A 20,913-nucleotide genomic window follows, 5' to 3' on the forward strand; every position below is an offset into this window, starting at 1 on the left:
GATCTGAACCCCACCTTCCTCCTACATCACCACCATCATAAGACACACCACTTCTCATGGGAGATCTCTAGAAAGTCGCCCCTCTCCTGTTCCCTGTTTCCAGGAGTCTTCCTGCAGTCCACACTGGAGCCTGTCACTGTCCTGCTCATAGCCAAGCGTCTTAGCCTGGCTTGTGGCACCCTCACCAGTGAGGCGAATCTCAGCCATTTTCCCCATTCTCCTGCCACGCTCTGGCCATACAGGACCTTTGTGGTGACTCCAGGGGGCTGCGCACTGTCCTGTGTGTGGGCTTAGCACATGCCATTGCTTCTGGAATGGCATCTTCCCTCTTCTGTCCCTGGCTGCCCCCTACCCTGTCCCAGCCTTTAAGGCTCAGTGGTCACATTTCTGGGGAGCTCTGCCTTTGGCTAGGCTGCTGGGACTAGACTCTGAGACCAAGATTTGCCTGAAAAAGGTTTATAGGAGTATCCCCAAGTCTGAAGATGTCTACCTCCTCCTCTCTGGAACTTGTGAGTAGAACCTTATATAGCAAAAGGTATGCTGCAGATGTGAGTAAGTGATGGTCTTGACGTGGGGGATTGTCTGGGTGGGCCTCGTGTCATCACAAGGGTCCTTGTAAGATGGAATCAGGAGGTCACAGAAAGGGAGAAGTGATGGTAAAAGCAGAGAGCAACTGATTGGAAGATGCCATGCTGCCAGCCTTGAAGATAGAGGATGGGGCCGTGAACCAAGGAACGCAGGTGGCCCCTGGAAGCTGGAAGAGGCAAGGAAGCGAGTTCTCCTCTGGAGCCTCTAGGAGGAGTGTGGTTCTTTTGGCACACTTTACACTTCCAACCTCCCAAACTGTCAGATAACAAATCTGTGTTGCTCTTAGGCTGTGACTGTGGTGATTTGTTACAGTGGCAGCAGTAGCTGCAATGGCTGCGACTGTTTCCTAACAGGACTTGTCATGTGTGCAACAGAACCAACAGTAGCTAAAACTTATTGAGCATCTACTAGGGGTCAGAGAGTAGCCACATGCTCTCACTTGTCTCTTAAGTTGATCCTCTTCATGGTAACCTTATAAGACAGGCAGATAAATTATTGTCATCCTCATTTTCAGGTGAGGAGGCTGAGGCAGAGAGAGGTTAAGTAACTTGCTCAAGGTCAACGCTGGCGAAGGACTGAGAGACACAGGGCAGGGCTGCAAGTGCCGTCTCAGCACAGGTCTCAGCGAGTCCCACAGGGAGCTCTGGAGCTGGGATGGCCCTGCAGAGGTGTCCAGAATTGAGGCAAGGACTGGCTTTTACCCACCCCCATCAGCCACTAGCCACAGAGCTGCCTCCAGGGAGGGGTGTGACCCTGGTGAGGTGCTCCCTTGACCTAGGGCAGTTCTTGAGGAGGGACTCACTGCCCTGGGGAGGAGCGCCTTGGTCCTGGAGGGGGTGCACTCTCCCATCCTGGGTGGCTCAGCATTCTCTTACCACCCAGTGACTCCTGAGCCTCTGGAGGGGCCCAGCACAAGGCCTAGCACAGACTCCAGGCTCGGAAGCATTTGGATGGAACTCCAGCCTGGCTCACATCCACACGGTCATCCTGGCCTGCACAGCAGCCCAGAGTCACCGTCTCCCATGAGGAAGGCCATGCACGCTTTCCAGGTCGCACCTGCTGGCTTGGCCGAGATGCCACTGTGAGGATAACGACAGCCACTGTTTTCTAGTGCTTCCCTGTACCAGCCACGACCCTATGCCCTCTACACAAATGAACCCATTTATCCCTCACAGCAGCCCAAGGAAGTGAACGTGACTGATTTCCCCATTTTCTAGATGAGGAAACTGAGGCACAGAGAGATGAAGCAACTTGGCCGGGGCCACACACCTAGCAAGTTGGCAGTCTGGCTCCAGAGTCTGAACATGCATTAACCACCATGTGGTTTCGCCTCCCAGATATGCAGAGCTGCCTGTGACAAGGGACCAGGGTGGGCCTTGAACCCAGGTCCCCTCAGATCTGCTCAAGCCTTGGAGCTGGCACTGCACTGGGGCAGAACAGGTCAGATCATGGGGGCTGGGTTACTATTCCCGAGTCTGACCTCAAGTGTCTGCAGAGCCTGCTGTTTCCAGAACATCTGTCTGACCAGTGGCTGCATGTGGGTCTCCTGCTTGCTCCCTGCAGACCCCTATGGGCCTCACCAGGGCCCTCCTTACTAATGTGGTCATTCTGTCTGAGGAGCAAACTGGGGCTGGTTCTAGACTAAGGTAGCTGGGCCCATCCCACAGAGCAGTGCCTCCCTGGCACATTCCCACATGGGATAGACCACCTGACATACCACAGAGTCTGCCAGCTTGAAACCAAACCCTGGAGAGTCACTGTCTATTGGACTCTTTCCTGACATCATTTGGCAGCCAATAGGAGCAAAACCACCACTTTCTGTTCCCAAGTGGTGGTCCCAGAGAGAAGCAGCACATTAAAGAATTCGGGGTTCCAGAGGTGGGCAGAACCCAGGTCTGACTTAGCCATGAGTTGGCTGTGACCGTTTCCTAATAGGACTTGTCATGTGTGCAACAGAACCAACAGTAGCTGATACTTACTGAGCATCTGCTAGGGGTCAGAGAGTAGCCACGTGCTCTCACTTGTCTCTTAATTTGATCCTCTTCATGGTAACCTTATAAGACAGGCAGATAAATTATTGTCATCCTCATTTTCAGGTGAGGAGGCTGAGGCACAGAGAGGTTAAGTAACTTGCTCAAGGTCACACAGCTGTGCCCTCCCCTGGGAAGTTGGGACTTGAGTATCTTCTTCACCACCTCTTCTCAAGGTGGTTGAAAAATTCAATGAGATAACACATTTAAAGGGCACAGAACACTTGATAACTCTTAGATGAATAACTTCCAAACTAGAAATCTGGTTTGGATGGCTTTCCCTAATGAAATGTGCTCTTCCCTGGTGCCTGAAGGTTCCCCCACCACTCCCTGTCCCGTGGGCAGTCACATTGTGCTCTCTTTGGATCGCTTACCTGTCACTGTGTGTCTTATCTCTTTGGGCTAGGTTTCAGCTATTCTGATCTCCTGCCTTCTTTTCCATGAATCCCCCTTTCATACCCAAGACACACTTAACCTGCACATTCCTGCAGCTTCTCTCATGGATTAGGAACCGTTCTAGAATCTGCCCGCAGCCACCCCTGCCTGTGCTCGCGAGCCCCACCCTGTCCTCCAGCACCTGCTCTGGCCACTGCGACTCACTTCCTCCCGGATGGAGCTTGCTCTCCTGAGCACTGACATGAGCCGTCCCATGTCCCTGGAATGTTCCATTTCCCCTTCCCCTACTGGCTGACTCTCGCTCACCCTCCCATCTTATCAGAGACGCCACTTTCTCCAGGAAGCACCCCCCATACCAGTCAGTACCATTGCCCCTTCTCTGCACCCGTGTGACCCTTGAGCAGCTTTATCACGCGCTGCTCACATTGTACCGTGAAGGCCTGTCGACTGTACCACTAGACTGCGGGCCCCTCACGAGCAGGACTGTGTCTGTCTCATCTCCAAGCCCCAGCACTGGGACTGCATTTAGTGGGACTACATCCTATATATGTAGAGCCAGGAACCATCGTGGTCCCTCAGGATGGATGGCCAAGCAGAAGACCCCCGAGGAGACAGCAGATGTCAGGAGAAATAGACCCCCTAGGTGATGGGAGACCCCTGGGGAGGCAGGAAACCCCAGGAGACATAGGAGACCCCTGAGGTGACAGGAGACCCCTGGGGTGACAGGAGACGTCTGGGGAAGCAGGGTGGTGGCTGCCCTGAGCCTGGCCTGAACCTTGATCCTAAGGAGAGAAGATGGAGCCTAATTGAGACCCCGGGGTGCAAACAGTCACCCCCTGACTAAAGCCTCAGGTGAACATGGCCACTGTGGTGTGAAGAACATGAGAGAAATGTCTAAGTAGTCTCGGGTGTTGGCCCTGAGGGGATCCCGGAGGCCACCTCTCTCAGCACCTTCCCCCCACTGCACTTGGAACTGTGACCAAGAGGGGGTGAGGGGCTTCCTCAAGGTCACCCATCAAGTCAGAGGCAGAGCTGGGGCAGGAACTGGAAAGTTCTAGGGTATCTTCCAGGCCTTGGCCTGGGCCTCCTTGCCAGCCGGATAAGATGTGCTCTTCAGAGTACGAGAGGGGGCTCTGCAGCCTGAAGGTATGGGTCCCCCAGTCCCTCTAATGTTCTCGTCTCCCTCTGACAGGTGAACCTGGTGCTGGGGGACGGCCGGTCCCTGGGCCTCACGATCCGTGGGGGAGCTGAGTATGGCCTTGGCATTTACATCACTGGCGTGGACCCAGGCTCTGAAGCAGAAGGCAGCGGGCTCAAGGTGAGGGGAGGGCCCGAGGGAGGGAAAGCTCTGTGCGTGGAGCTGTTTGCTGCTGATTTGAAATAGATCTCCAACAGAGCAATCAGCACCCCATCTTGAGGACTGGTCCCAGCTGGGGAGCCCTCCCTGGCTGCTGTGCCTCTAAATTCACAGCTCACAGCAGCAGCAGGGTGGCCGCCTACGCGGTGTGGGGAGCAGGCCAGCCCGAACTTGTTGTGCTGCTGTTTTGCAAACACTGCTGATGGCCTGTGATGGCCCTGACTTCAGGGTTTGTTAGGACATGTGGAGAGGGAAGAGGAGAGAAAGTGATGGGCTAGGTTGGGGGTGGCCCTGGGCAGCTTCAGGCCTGGCATTCAATCCGGACAACCAGCAGTTATCAAAATGATATTACTAACTCCCATTTTAAAGAGGGCTAACTGTGTGCCCAGTGTCTGTGATCCACTTTACCCAGGACACTAATCACCAAATTAAAGAGTACCATGTGTTTGGGCCAAATCCTGATGCCAGGGATGCCACAGCAGCAGCAGCGATGTGGAGTGGTGACCATGGCACAGGTGGCCTTTGAGCCAGGCCATGGGGAGTGTGAGAGAGAGGGATGGGTGAAGGGGAAGGATGGGAGTGGCTGGCCGAAGGACCATGCGTGTCTGACTGTTGGTGACTGTGACTAGATGGATGCCTAGTCTGTGTGCAAAGCCAGGGGAACAAAGCACATGATGAGGTTGTGTCTTTGTTACAAAGGGCCTTCCTTGCGTGCCCTGGTATCAGGAGATTTCATTTTCCACACAGACAAGAAGAAAAGGTCATATGTGGCCACCAAGTCACATCATGGGAGACAGGCTAGAGTACAGAGACGATATGTCCGTCAGGTTCTCTTTATTCTACAGGCTTTATTCACAGTTTCTCCACTCATGTCTTTTTTCTGTTTCCTAAACAGGCATTGTGGGAACAGCTCTGGGTTTGCAGTAGGGAAGACTGGGTTCAAGTCCCAGTTTTGTTGCTTTTGCTTACATAGCTGTGTGACCCTGGAGAGTCCCTCCACCTGTCTGGGCTTCCCTTTCCTGTATAATAATACTAAGTAAGCCCTCACCAGACACTGAACCTGCTGGCGTCTTAATCTGTGACTTCCCAGCCTCCAAAACTGCGAGACATAAATTTCTGTTATTTATAAACTACCCAGTCTATGGTACTTTGTTATAGCAGCCCAAAGGGACAGACAGACATCATCATCATCATCATCATTGTGGACATAATCATTAACATCTACCTTGTCTCCCCTTTCCCAGTTACTCTTCCAAGTGCTTTACATCATTAACTTGTTTAACCTTGCTTCCCTTTACTGTATAATAATAATAGGTAACATTCCTTTCTCAGGGTTATTGCAAGCTCAGATGGGGAATTCTTATTAATTATTATAGTAAACATTGCCATAGATGGTGTTCCTCCAAAATTCATGCATTGAAATCCTTACCCACAAGCTGATAGTATTAGGAGGTGGGGCCTTTGGGAGGTGATTAGATCATGAGGGCGGAGCCCCATGAATGGGATTAGTGCCCTTATAAAAGAGGCTCCAAGAGCTGCTTCGCCCCTTCCACCATGTAAGAATACAGCAAGAAGGCACAGTCTGTGAACCAGGAAGTGGGCCCTCACCAGACACCAAACCTGCTGGCGTCTTGATCTTGGACTCCAACCTCCAAAACTGTGAGATGTAAATTCCTGTTGCTTGTAAGCCACTCGGTCTGTGGTACTTTGTTATAGCAGCCTGGATTGACTCAGACAAACATCATTATCATCACTGTTATAGACATGGTAATTTACATGGAGCATGTGTCTTCTTTCCCAGGTGCTCTTCCAAGTGCCTTATGTCGTCAACTTGTTTAACCTCATGATACTCCCGTGGAAGTAGGTTCTGTTGTGAGCACCATTTTATTTTTTATTTTTGTGGGTACATAGTAGGTATGTCCATTTGTGGGATACATGAGATGTTTAGATACAGGCATGAGTGTGTAATAATCACATCGTGGAGAATGGGGTATCCATCCCTTCAAACATTTACCCTTTGGTGAGCACCATTTTACAGGCTCAGTAGGTGAGACTCAGAGAGTTGCACAGCCTATGAGAGGGAAAGCCAGGATTCCCATCCAGGAATGAGGAGTCTGGTTCTAGACCTGTGCCAGCCAGATAGGTAGGAGATGTTCCACAGTGTCCGCCAGGTCTAGTTGATTGTGAAACGTGTTGGATCTAGGTGCTTGCTTTGCTTTTAGCAGGTAGGAGTGATGCTTTGTTGGGACTCCAGGGGGAAATAATCTGATAATATTCTGGATGGGATTTTTGTTTAATAAATTTATGTTGAGGCCGGGCGCGGTGGCTCAAGCCTGTAATCCCAGCACTTTGGGAGGCCGAGACGGGTGGATCACAAGGTCAGGAGATCGAGACCATCCTGGTTAACATGGTAAAACCCCGTCTCTACTAAAAAATACAAAAAATTAGCCGGGCGAGGTGGCGGGCGCCTGTAGTCCCAGCTACTCAGGAGGCTGAGGCAGGAGAATGGCGTGAACCCGGGAGGCGGAGCTTGTAGTGAGCTGAGATCCGGCCACTGCACTCCAGCCTGGGCGACAGAGCCAGACTCCGTCTCAAAAAAAAAAAAAAAATTAATTAATTAATTTATGTTTGAATAATTTTAGACTTAGTGAAAAGTTGCCAAGAGTTCCTGTTTATCCTTCACCCAGCTTCCTCTAATGTTTACATCATGTATAGCCGTGGTATATTTGTCAAGACTGAGAAACTAACATCCGTACAATATTGTTAAACAAACTACAGGCTTTATTCACAGTTTCTCCACTCATGTCTTTTTTCTGTTCCAGGATCCAGTCTAATCCAGCATACCACATTGCTTTTAGTCTTTATGAAGTTCAACTGCCATTTATTTTCCCCCAAAACTTAAAGATTAAAGGCAGTTTCTAAACACAGAGTAAAGATTTTGAATAAGTGGAGGAGACTGGGGAGAAGGAAAATGGGGCCAGAGGAAAAGAGATGAAGCGGGATGAGTGATTCCCCAGAACACCTGCTGCATGGGGCTTCAGACCCAGCTACAGGCAGGACACAGACTTGGCTCTGAGCTTCCTGGCAGCCAGCACAAAGAGGGTGCCCAGACACCAGGAATGTACTCCTCTCTGTTTCACCTACAGTTTTCATGTTCACAGAGAGATACCAAAACCAGTAACCAGCTGATAGATCCCTCTTGTGTGTGGAAGGATGTGGACATTCCATATAGGCTAGTGTCTGTGGTTGTCTCTTGCTTTTCCTCTTCCCGTTTTGTCTGTGAGTATATATACTTGTGACTCCTATAAACTAACACTGTACTTTGCAGCTTCTGAGCTGAGTAAGACGGACACAGTCTCTGACCTCCTCAGCTTGTATTCTAGTAAGAAAAATAAAAACAAATTACACAACTGTATATTTAGTTACAATTGTGATAATACCAAGATGGCAAAGCACGTGGGACCAATTGAGTGTATGCCCAGGAAGACCAACCCTGGTCTTTGGATATCTGGGAAGGCTTCCTGGAGGAGGAAGCATTTCGGTTGAAATTTAAAAGAGAACAAAACTAATTATGTGAAAGAGGAAGTGAGAATTCCAGGCAGAAGGAACAGCAAATGCCAAGTCCCTGAAGTGGAAAGAAGTGTTCCAGTGTGCAAACGAAGGCCTGTGTGGCTGAACGTGGAAAGCCAGGTAGGGAGAAGATGCCTGGCGATGCTGCTGAGGAAATAGCCCGATCGCACAGGAGATGTAATTCACCCAAGACTGTGCAGCTGTGAAAAGACGATGATCAAGATCTGCAGTTATTAATGTGGAAGGATGTCTGTGGGCTGTTACTAAGTGGGAAACACGGGCTGCAAAACCACATAGCTAACAGGATTTCATCTGTATTCTATATGAATGCAAAAATATGCATAGAAAAACATCTATGCCGGCCACACACCACAGTGTCAACAGTGGTTATCTCAGGTGGTAAGATAAGGGATGATTTCCACTTTTTTCTTTATGTCCTTAGGCGACGTCTGAATGGAGCAAGTATTCCTTTATAATCTTAAAAACAGCAACAATAAAGCGATTTCCATTCAGAAACAAGGCAGAGAAAAAATATTCCGTAGAAGTTTCCACTTGCTTTAGTTTGCCTCTCAGTTGTAGGCAATCAAAGGCTTTATTTGCTCATAAAATGCCTGCCTTCAGTAAAGTCCTTTCTATCTTCAATCCCCTCCGCAGTAAAGCATTTCATATTCCTGCCGTTTATTGTACTTTCCCCTCCAAGGCCCCTTGGATATGCTAACACCTGCCTACACTCACTTGGGCATCCAGGACTGATTAATTCTGTTTATTGCCAATGCACTTTCAGTGGAATTAGGCATATTGAAATGGAATAAAGGGGCTTGGCTATGTGGGCAGTGGAGCCAAGAAAAGGCTTTATTTGTAAATAGGGTTCCTTGCTGCTGTGCAGAGCTTCCCTTGAGAGAAAATGTGCCTTTCGCTTTGCTTCCAGCTGCTCAGCCCACTTAGCTCGTGAGGGCATGGTTTGAGTCTGGGGTTGGGGGGTGTCAGGATGGTACTGCCCTAAGTGGAGAAACAGTTGGGGGGTCAGGCAGGTTCCCAGCATTTGCCCTGGGGAGGCCCCATGGAACTTGGCACCTTCCCACCCCCCCAGTGGGGGCTAACACCCCTTTGAGAGTTTATCCAAAGGGATCTTATTCCTTTGCACCTGCCCCCCAGCTTCAAACCCCACCAAAGAATGGACCACAAAACCTCCTTTGTTCCTTTAAGGATAACTGAGATTGACTGGCATTTGAAGTTAATCATAATGATAGCAGTTGCCGTTTATTAACCAGTTATTATGAATCAGGCACTGTACTCAACACGTTAAATACACTTTTATTTCATCCTCCCGGTAGCCCTGTGGCGGACGTTAATAACATCATTTAATACATGAACAACTGAGGCTCAGAGAGGTGCAGTGGCTTCCCGGGGATTACACAGGGATCTAGTACCTGGCCTTTTAAGTCCCTCCAAAGGTCATACGCTTTGCTCTGCCACCTTCCTAGTACCCTAACTTAATCAAATATCAAAAGGCTGCAAGGAGAGGAAATAAAGGACATTGAGTCTTCTTAGAAAACACCAAGCTTCCCAAGCCCAGTGTGGTTCCCGGATCTTGCCTGGCCCACGGCCTCCACACCTGAGTTTCCCTAGGGGTGGGAGCACATTTCATTTCTGCTTATGGGGGCCAGCTGCCATCCTGGCTGAGGCTCCTTGGAACAGGATCTCTGTTCCCATTTATGTCCCATTTTTGGGGTCACTGCTATGCAGACCCATCGAGTGTCTGGTGCAGAAACAATGTTTCAGTGACTGTGGGGATGACCTGCTGCTCTACAGGTCTACCACGGGTGCTGGGCTTTGCCGGGAGCCTGACCATGTCAGCTTCATTGGTGAAGCCAACAGAGCTGGGGCTGCCCCCTCCATGTACTGGCTTCTGCCAGGGTCTGTTCTCCCCACCCACCCTCTCTGTACTGAGTCTCTGGACAGCACCCCTGTGCTAAGTACGCATCAAGCAGCAGGTGATCTATATGTGTCATCTCTCTCTACCCAGCTCTGGGAGGTAGGAACTCTTTATTTACGTGAAATCTCACTCTATTGCCCAGGCTGGAGTGCAGTGGTGTGGTCTTGGTTCACTGCGACCTCCGCCCCCAGGTTCAAGCAATTCTGCCTCAGCCTCCTGAGTAGCTGGGATCACAGGTGCCTGCTACCACGCCCAACTAATCTTTTTTTTTTTTTTTTTTTTTTTGTATTTTTAGTAGAAACAAGATTTCACCATGTTGGCCAGGCTGGTCTCCAAACTCCAGACCTCAAATGATCCGCCTGCCTCAGCCTCCCAAAGTGCTGAGATTACAGTTGTGAGCCACCGTGCTTGGCTGAAACTCTTAACCCATCTATAAATTGGGAGCACTTGTTTAATGAATGTCTCTTCTCCCAGATCATGGCTACATGAGGTAAAGAATGAATATTGTTTACACATCATATCCCCTGCCCAAGACAGCACCTGGCACATAGTAGGTATCTGGGAAATTATTCTCATCTTGAAGAAGTGACTGTGGAGAAGGCAGGCCCTGAGCCAGGTGTCTTTGACTCCAAAGCTCCTATCTTGAGCACTATCTCCTTTTCATCCTGGCCTGACCACAGAACAGAGCAGGCATTTTTGTTTGAGAAGTGTGAGTGGTTTTCCCACTTGTCTGGGTTGTGAGCTGTTGTCTCTCAGAGATGCTTGCCTTTGGGCTAAAGGAAGCTGAGTAGCAGCCTGGCCAACAGTGAGGTTTGCTCGTCACAGGTACTCTGTGGACATTAGGTGCCATCTTCAGCTCTTCCCTGATGGAGGGCAGATGGCGGGAATCAGTCTACACTCACAGATCTCAGCTGCCAACCCTCTATTTTACACATGGGGATGCTGAGGGCCAGAAGGAAGGAAAGGACTGGCTGACAGAAGGGCCCAGAGCTCTGGGCCCCCAGCATAGAGCCCCGTTGCCGTGAGATGGTTTGGCTTTGTCTGCTCATTCCGTCCTGATGCTTCTGCTGGGAGGTGAGAGCAAGCCCGACAGACTTTCCACGCCTGCTTCCTGTTTGTTCATGGAGGAAGGGGTATGGTTACTGTATTTGTTTTGCATTGCTATAAAGGAATACCTGAGGCTGGGTAACTTATAAAGAAAAGAGGTGTATCTTGGCTCACAGTTCTGCAGGCTGTACAAAGAGCATGGTGCTGGCATCTGCTTCTGGTGAGGCCTCAGGAAGCTTTTACTTATGGCAGATGGTGAAACGGGAGCAGGTGTGTCACAAGGTGAGCGAGGGAGTAAGAGAGGTCCCAGGCTTTTTTAAACAACCAGCTCTCACATGAACTAATAGAGCGAGAACTCACTCATTACCTCTGGGAGCACACCAAGCCCTTCATTAAGGGTCCACCCCTGTGACCCAAACACCTCCCAGTAGGCCCCACCTCCAACACTGGGCGTAACATTTCAACATGAGATTCGGAGGGGACTAACATCCGAACTGCATCAGTTACTATATAATATTTGTTTAATAAGGATCCTTTAAATGTATTTCATTCTGTGATTATGCCTGATTTTATGCCAGTCCTAATGAAGGTGACAAAAATAATGTCTTAATATTTATATAATTCCTGACAGTTAAAAGAAATCTCACATAATAAGGGCACCTTACAAGCAACTGTCTGCCTTTCAATTCCCCAACTTGGATGAATGGACCAATTTCTTGAAAGACACAAACTAACACTCCAGAAAGAAAAAATAGATAACCTATAGATATCCTATATACTACATGTCCAAAAAATGGGGTTTATAGTTAAAATCATCCCCTCCCCAAAAAAAACTCAAGCCCAGACACTTTCATGAATGACGTCCCAACTCATTTTATGAAGCCAGCATTATATAATACTAAGACTAGATACATTATAAGAAAAGGAAACCCAGACCACTATCTTTCATGAACACAAATGGAAATATTCTGCACAAAACATTAGCAAATCAAATCCAGCAATCTCTATAAGGGATAATTGATCACAACCAAGAGTTTTATATAAGGAATGCAAGGCTATTTCAACATTTGAAAATCAATATAATTAACAGATTTAAAGAGAAAAGCCATATGATCAGAAAAATACTTTCAAAAAATTCAACATCCCTTCATGATAAACAAACTAGGAATCAAATCTGATGAAGAGTATCCACAGAAAACCCACAGCTAACATATTTCATGGTGAAAAATTAATGCTTTCCTTTAAGATAGAAATAAGGCAAAATTTTTCTCTCAACTGTTCTACTCAGTATCATACTAGACGTTGTAGTCAGTGCAATAAGTCAATAAAAAGAAATAAAAGGCATACAGATCCAAAAAGAAGAAATAAAACTCTGACTATCTGCATAGAAAATTTCAAAGACTCTGCAATAAACCTCCCAGAACTAATAAATGAGTTTAGCAAAGTCAAAATATACGAAAGTCAACATACAAAAATCAGTTCTACCTCTGGCAATGAACAACTGGAATCCAAAGTTAATAAAAACAATACCATTTATAATAGTGCTGAAAATACTTAGGTATACACAGCTAACAAAATATATGTAGTTTCTGCATGCTGACAATTACAGAACAGAAAAAAAAAAAAACTAAATAAATGGAGAGATCTGTGTTCGTTGATTGGAAGACTGAATAGTATGAAGATGTTAAATCTTCTAATTTGATCTAGATTCAACACAATTCCAATTCCAATCCCAGGAAGCTTTTTATATATATATATATATATATTTACAAGCTGATTCTAATTTTTGTTATGGAAATACAGAGAAACCAGAGGAGCCAAAAACAATTCTGAAATAAGAACAAATTGGAGGACTCTGTACCTGACTTCCAGACTTACTGTAAAGCTACAGTAAAGAAGATAGGGCAGTGTTAATGAAAGACTGGGTACATAGATCAGTGGAACAGAATAGAGTCCAGAAATAAACCCACACAAATATACCCAAGTGATTTTTGGCAAAAGTGCAAAGGCAATTCACTGGAGAAAGGTTAGTCCTTTCAGCAGATGGTGCCAGAACAATTGGCTGTCTATATGCAGACAAATGAACCTCAATCTCACACTTTATTTGAAAACTCAAAATAAATCATAGACTAAAATGTGAGATGCAAGACTATAATACTGTTAGAGGAATATATAATATAAAATCCATGTGACCTTGGGTTAGACAAAACATGGCCAATAAAAGAAAAGATTGACAAAATAGACTTTATTAAAATGAAAAATTCTTGCTCTGCAAAAGATACTTTTTTTTTTTTTTTTTTTTTGAGACAGGGTCTCACTCCTGTTGCCCAGGCTGGAGTGCCCTGGTTAGATCTTGGCTCACTGCAGCCTCTACTTCCAAAGCTCAGGTGATCCACTTCAGCCTCTCAAGTAGCCAGGACTATAGGCATGCACCATCATGCCTGAAAAGATACTTTGAAGAGAATATAAAGACAAGCCACAGAATGAAAATATTTTCCAGCCAGGCATCGTGGCTCATGCCCGTAATCCCAGCACTTTTGGAGGCAGATTGCTTGAGCCCAGGAGTTCAAGACTAGCCTGGGCAACGTGACAAAACTCTTTCTGTACAAAAAAATACAAAACAGTTAGCCACATATGGTGGTGCATGCCTGTAGTCCCAGGTACTAGGAAGGTTGAGGTGAGAGAATGCCTTGAGCCCAGGAGGTCAAGGCTCCAGTGAGCTATGATCATGCCACTGCATTCCAGCTGGGGCAACAGAGCACGACCCTGTCTCAGAAAGAAAAAATATTTTCCAATCACATTTCTAACAAAGAACTTGAAAAGATGCTCCTCAACTTGTGATGGTGTTATGTCTCAATAAACCTATAGTAAGTTGAAAATACTGTAAATCAAAAATGCATTTAATACACCTAATCTACCAGACATCACCTCTGAGCCTAGCCTGCCTTAAATCAGAACACTTACATTAGTCTAGAGTTGGGAAAAATCATCTAACACAAAGCCTATTTCATAATGAAGTATTGAATGTCCCATATAATTTATTGAATACTATATTAAAAGTGAAAAACAGAATGGTTGTATGGGTACTTGAAGTATGGTTTCTATTGAATGCATGACGTTGAAAAATTGTAAGTTGACCCGTCGTAAGTCAGAGACTGTCTGTATTGAGAATGTGTAAAAAACTCTAAAACAAAAATCTCCAAATGGGCAAAAGATCCAGGAAACTTTTGTGTTGGGATTGCAGTGGTGGACAAATTTGCATTTGTCAAATTCATTGAGCTGTATATCACAGTGTGACTGTATATAAATTTGTAAAACTCAACCAGGATGTGTATGGGAGGGCGCACGTGTGGGGCAGGGGGAGGAAGATAGAATGCAGACTGAGATGAATGAAGACAGCAGAACTGTTACAAATGATTTCCATAACCACACTGCAAGGGGATAGAGAAGAAAGGAACTGACCTAAGTAGCTGGGAAACATTGGTTCAACTGATCTTATAAGACAGAAACCAAGAAGAGTCATATACAAACACTGTACTTAAGTTGGGAACTTTTTCCCCCCTCAGAAATATATGGGTTAGGGGCCAGGTGTGGTGGCTTACATCTATAATCCCAGCACTTTGGGAGGCTGAGGTGGGCGAATCACTTGAGGTTGGGAGTTTAAGACCAGCCTGGTCCACATGAGGAGACCCTATCTCTACTAAAAATACAAAAAAATTAGCTGGGTGTGGTGGCACACATCTGTAGTGTCAGCTACTCGGAGGCTGAGGCAGGAGAATCGCTTAAACATGGGAGGTGGAGGTTGCAGTGAGCTGAGATTGCGTCACTGCACTCCAGTCTGGGTGACAGAGCAAAACTCTGTCTCAAAAAAAAAAAAAAAAAAAAAAAAAAAAAGTATATGGATTAGGAATTCTGAAATGACTTTGTTTCACCTAGAATTGAGAAAGTATGTAACTATGTTTTAGGTCATTTCTTACTCTGGGAAAAGTTACAAGTAAGGAAAGGGGAAAGATAGAATGAACCCTTTGACACTGGGATTCGAATCAGCCCTATCAGTGTGGACTCATTTACCAAAAGGAAAAAATACTGTGTTGTGTATATACACGGAGATGAACAGATACAGAAATAGATGCAGATATAGATATGTGTGCATGCATGAGTCACTATACATATTTATCGTTCCTCTATCCATTGAGAAGGAACTGTAGACTTGGATACCCTAATAAAAATGGGTACACCTAGCACCTGGATCTTGGTTTCTAAATACTGTTCTTCAAATAAAAGGAACCAGGCTATTTGTAGGAGTGATGGATTCCAGGTCTAGGGCAGGGAAAACAGACAAGGTGAACCTGGGATTTCTGGTGCCAGAAAGTAAAGACATGCTATAAAGTAAACAAACAAATAAGCATATCAAATGCGCACAGAAGCCAACCTGAAAGCACTCCCTATAGGCAAAGGAGAATAAAATAAGCATCCATGAGGCCATACTAATGTCATTACGTAATTAACTGAATAAATAGATAAATGAGGGAGAAGGGACAATTCTTCCTTAAGGAAGAATGGAAATTTTCCTTTCCCATTAATAAACGTAAAAGGAACATGGGAATAGAAAATCACCCTTAGAGCATTATGTTTTGGTAATCATTTCTGTGAGCAAGAGTCACAAGTCGATGCTAAAATGTAGGCATGAGTTGGCCAGGCGTGGGGGCTCACGCCTGTAATCCCAGCAGTTTGGGCGGCTGAGGCAGGTGGATCACTTGAGGTCAGGAGTTTGAAACCAGCCTGGCCAACATGGTGAACCCCTGTCTCTACTAAAAATACAAAAATTAGCCAGGCATGGTGGCAGGTCCCTGTAATCCCAGCTACTCGGGAGGTTGAGGCAGGAGGGTCGCTTGAACCCGGGAGGCAGAGGTTGCAGTGAGCCGAGATGGTGCCACTGCACTCCAGCCTGGGCAACAAAGCCAGACTGCGTCTCAAAAAAAAAAAAAAAAAAAAAAAGGTGGGCATGAGTTTAAGCAGAAAAGGATTTTCTGTGTGTGGTTGCAAAATGTCTCTATCACTGTACTTCATAATTATACAGGGAAAATAGTAAGTTTACAATGGCGGATTCTGGCAGTCACCCTTAGCAGAGCGTAATACATATTTTTTTTGAAATCTTTACTGTGTTTTCCAATTGCAAAAATAATACTTGCTAGTTGTATAAAAGAGAAACAATTTACCAGGGATGTGACAGCTGTCAGCAGGTGGCATGTCCTTCCAGATCTCTTTTGGTCTGACCTGCCGTACACAGTGACTTGGGATCCTTCTCGTTTGTTCTGTTCCTTTTATGATTCAACCATCAAGTTCTTAGATAGTTGCTTCCCTTCTTCTTCAAAACCTGACATCTCTAATTTATAAGATTTTGACTAAGTTGTTGCCATTTTAGAGTATTGAGATGGGCCTCCTCAAAAGTAGAAGCAGAGAAATGTAGCAAACGTGTCTTTTTGCGGGCCTGGTGTTATCATTTGTTCCTACTGTGATTCCAAATCTATAATGTTGTCCCTTCTGCTGTCAGAGAAGAAAATGCAGGAAGGAGAAACTACAAAATGTCTCCTGAGCATGCTTGTGTTTTCATTTTCCTTGAGCAGCAGGGTTTGGAGAGGGCTGTTTGATGGTGGCAGACGGAGTGGCCCTGTCCCTCCCTGGGTGCCCCAGGGCCCAGTGAGTCTTTCCTATTGTTGGAGCACTGCAGGCACTTTGGTGGGCACCAGATGCTGGCAACCCATGGACAAAGCGAGCACCAGCACCTAGATTTGTGTCTGCGTCACTCTGCATGCAAATTACGTTGAATGTTGGGGGTGGGAGTGGGAGACAGAAGGCAGCAAAGAATCCTGGTGCTCCAGGTGTTGTGCTGGTGAGAGAAGTAGTGGCAGCCAGTATCCACTGAGTGATTATTCTAGGCTGGGCACCCTGCTGAGCACTTTTGATGTCCCACCATAATGAATCCTTAAACAGTCTCCGTGGTAGGCGCCATACCGTCCTTCACTGAAGGATGAGTAAACTGAAGCTCAGAGAGGGCATCACTTGCCCAAGGTCACACAACAAGGAGGTTATGGAGCCGGGATGGGGATCTGGCCCTATAGCCCTAAATTTGCATGATGGAAACTCAGGCTGACACCCCTTGGCAGCCAAGCAGCCAGCTCTCCCCACTTCTGCCCGGTTCTCTGCCGTCAGCATGTTGGCGACACCTGCCTGATGTTTCTGCACACTCTGCTTTTAGATTTGGAACCTGGAGGATTCTTCTGGCCATTCAGGATGTGTTTAAGTAAAAGCATGGTGAAAATGGCAGAAGATACAGCAGCATGAGGGTAGTGGTGATAACAGGAAATAGTAATGATACATTTTTTAATTTTTATTTTTATTCTTTACCTTTCCTATGTTGCTGAGGAAATAGTAATGACAGAAATAAGTCATTAGGGCAGAGCAGTCTTCTAGTTATTTCTAACATTGCAGGAATAACAACAGCAATTGCCAGCATTTTGGGAGTCCGCCCACTGTCCCACCATGGTGCTTAGTGAGTGCCGTGCCTATAGTGAGTCATTTAATCCTCCAGCATCCCTGCAAGGAGGCTCTGGTATTATCCCTATTTTGGAGATGGGCAGCCGAAGCCCAGAGAAGTTAAGTAACTTGCCCAAGGTTACACAGTTAATAGGAAGAAGAGCTGGGATTCAAACCCAAGTAGGTCTAGCACTTAGTCACAGAAGTCCCGTTCTCATCTCTTCCCTCTCCTCACACCTTCTCTGGTGAACCCCAGAGGCTCTTACAGAACTTAGACAGGTCATCTCTTTGTGAAATGGTTCTCAGGCAGACTAGGGGAGGGACACAGGGCAGGGCCTTCCCCTGTAGGCAGCTTGAATTTACTGCTTTGTGAAAATGAGGGAGGAGCGAATGGTCTTTACTCGGGGTTTTCCTGTGTGTGTGGTGTGTGTGTTCATGCGCACACCCCCCACAGTGATATTTCTGATGTCTCCATAATAACAGTGCCACAAAAGCAACTATTTATTGATGATTCGCTGCGGGCCCAGCCCTGTCCAGGCGATTCCTCGGAGTCGTCTTGCTCCGTCCTCTTGGCAGCCCCAGGAGGATCTCCTGAGTTTCATCATGCCCATTTCACTGATAAAGAACCCGAGACTCAATGAGATTAAGCAGCTTGCCCCAAAACATATTTTTAGTTGGCAGAGAAGCTGCAATTCAAAGGCAGGGCTCCCCAAGGCCACGTGCCTCACCTCTGTGCTGATGCCAACAGGGATAGCTGAGCACAAAGTCACAGTGCCTCGGACTGGCAAAGGACTTTCTATTTTACCTTGGGAGGGTTTTGCCCATGTTTCTCTGACCCCGAATCCAGTGCTTTTCCCATTCCCAAGGGCAGCAAGTCATCGATCTCTTGCATGCTAGTGCCATTTCTTTAGTACACCTGTACACATGTTTGTACCTGTGCGGTTGCAGCCAGGCTCTTCAAGAAGGGATAGTTAGCTAATGCTAAGAGTCACTTAGTGCTGTGTCTGCCATGGGGCAGAAAAGGGGGACCTGTGGCCCAGATGATTCAATGTCTGTCATTCCCACATGAGAGCATGGGCATAGCTTAACTTTTTAAAATTATTTAATTAAGAATGTATGACTAAAGCTGTATCTCAGCAAAAAGTCTTTTTTTGGGGGAAAACTAGTCATAATGACAATAGCAGCTACTTCTGACACTGTGTGCTAGGGGTGGTGATTCCGTTCCCCGGTGGTGTTGCATGGTATGTAAAACCTGTCTTGTCACTTTATCACCCTGAGACTCGGTTTCCTCATTTATAAAGCTGGGGTAATAATACCTCTTGGAACGTGGTGAAGATGTAGCCAGAGAATCTCTAGCAAGCACTTGATGCAGTAAAAGTATTTTTTTAAAATTAGCTTTAAAAGTTATTTCTGATTTTCAGTATAACCCTGTAAGGTAATCGCATGAGTCTTGCTTGAGACTCAGAAGGTGGAAGTGATTTGCCCAAGGCCACTTGCCAGGAAGGGGCTGGCCAAGGTTGCAGGCTTGGCTCTGTCCTCTAACAGTAGGTCAGGGCAGTTTCACAGTGGGGCCTGCCTCCCAGGCTAGGGGACAGTCTTGCATTGATCCTCTGGGATGGAATAAACTCGAGGCTGATCCTGCCTGTCCCTCTCTGGCACTCCAGCGCTGGCCCCACACAGCCCCTGCTTTTGAGGACTCATGGCACAGCAGCAACCTCTCCAGCGCCTGGTTGTTTTGGGGCCTTGAAAATCCCCAGGCTTTTTCAGCAGAAGGTGGGATGACAATTTCCTTGTCCTTGCTGAGGTCCAGCTCAGATAACTGGGCTTTGCATCCGACCAGCACCTTTTGCTGGGGTGGGTTTTTTCCTGATGAGCCATGCCCTTCGGACTGCCTATCCCTGAGGTGAAGTGGCCACCTCTCACTCCTGGGCAGGGGTCTACAAGTCCTAAGCCTCAGAGTTGGCTCTTGCTTCCCTTCGTAGAGACTGTAGAGGAGCCATGCTTCCCAAGCTCCTGCATATTCCAATTTCTGATAATACTACTACTAATAGTACCACCTATATCCTAGGTACTATATTGTCAAGACAACATGAGCTATTGCACATAAAGCCCCTAGCCCAGTGCCTGGCACGTGATAAGCAACCAAAAAAAAAAAAAAAAAAGGTAGCTATAATTGTCTAAGTGATTTGTTTGTGGCAAGACTGATCTGTAGTTACATCTGCGATGCTCAGATAGCTGATGAATTGACACTGATGATGAACGTCTTTCCCAAGGAGCCGGAAGGTGATTTATTTTCCAAGAACCTGCCACAGGCTGAGTGATTGCTATAGCCTCTGCCCCCCGCCCACTTCCGGCTGTGCCACCTTCTCAATCCTTCCTTACAATACTCTCTTAGTTGGATTTTTGAAATGGCCTCTCTGAATGAGTGTTTGATCAATTGCAGAAGTTCAAGATGCTTAGTCCTCCGGCCTGGTCTTTACAGCGGCCCTTGCTAGGGTGGTGATTGCTCCAAGGCAGGCTGCTGCCAAAAATACTTAATTTCTCTGGGCAGGCCCATTAGAGCAGAGCTCACTTGCAGCTTGGCCACAGGAAAAGCCGAGATTATTTGTTCATGTGCTCAGGGTCCCTGTGAACCGTTCTGTCCACTAGAGAGAGGCTGCTAGCTGGGGATGGCTGTGGGCTTTCCTTCTCATCTCATTCCCAAGTGGCTGAGCAAAGGTCCTGGAATGGGGTAGGGGCTTGAAGAGCTGACTGGTTCTGGAATGTCATTGGTTGCCCTTCTGGCTTTACATTTGGTCATGCCGAATTAAATACCTGCTCGTGGAAACATGTGGTTTCCTGAATCTGAGGTCAGCACGGTCCCCTCTTTCATAAGGGAAATGATTGCCAGTGAGCATTTCTTCAGCCTCTGCTGTGGGGTAGAACACATGTGAAGGGCTTTGGGAGAGGTAGATAACTATATGGGGCAGTGCTTGGGCACTTGACCATGCATACAGATTCCCAAGGGACCTTTTCCAGTGCCAATTATGATTCAGCAAATGTGGTTCTTGTGGCTGCATGACCACCGCAGGACTTAGGGATGTACAGTAACCACGAGTTATGCTCCCAGGTACTATGGGTGAAGAAGTGACAAGGCACAGCAAGGGTGGCATGTCTCTGCTCTGTGATGTCTGCAGCCACAGCTGGAACACTCAATATGTGGGTGCTGGAATCATCCGGAAGCCTGTTTCCTCCTGTGCCTGGAAGTTGATGTTGGCTATGGGCTGGAGGCCCCAGTGCTTCCTGCATGGGCCTCTCCCTGTCATCTTTCCACAGTGCTAGTTTGGGCTGCCTCTAAGCATGGTGGCTTAGGGGGGCTTTCCAGGGGATGGGTGCTGGGAGAGAGGTGGGTGGAGGCTGTATTCTTTTGGTGGCCCAGTTTCAGAAGGCATAGAGTATCCCTCAGCTGGGCT

General features: G+C 46.9%; 1 protein-coding gene across 4 annotated transcripts in view; it reads left to right on the forward strand.

Annotated features, from left to right (window-relative positions):
• Nucleotides 1–20,913, forward strand: part of WHRN (whirlin) — a 101,194-nt gene that overhangs the window by 34,157 nt on the left and 46,124 nt on the right. For all 4 annotated transcript variants that reach the window (XM_023223757.2, XM_023223759.2, XM_023223758.2 and 1 more), the window contains one exon: nt 4,207–4,332. In XM_023223757.2, the coding sequence (XP_023079525.2) occupies nt 4,207–4,332 (126 nt within the window). The remainder of the gene's footprint in view (nt 1–4,206; nt 4,333–20,913) is intronic.

Source organism: Piliocolobus tephrosceles, chromosome 14 (assembly GCF_002776525.5).
Source record: "Piliocolobus tephrosceles isolate RC106 chromosome 14, ASM277652v3, whole genome shotgun sequence".
Classification (NCBI taxonomy): domain Eukaryota; kingdom Metazoa; phylum Chordata; class Mammalia; order Primates; family Cercopithecidae; genus Piliocolobus; species Piliocolobus tephrosceles.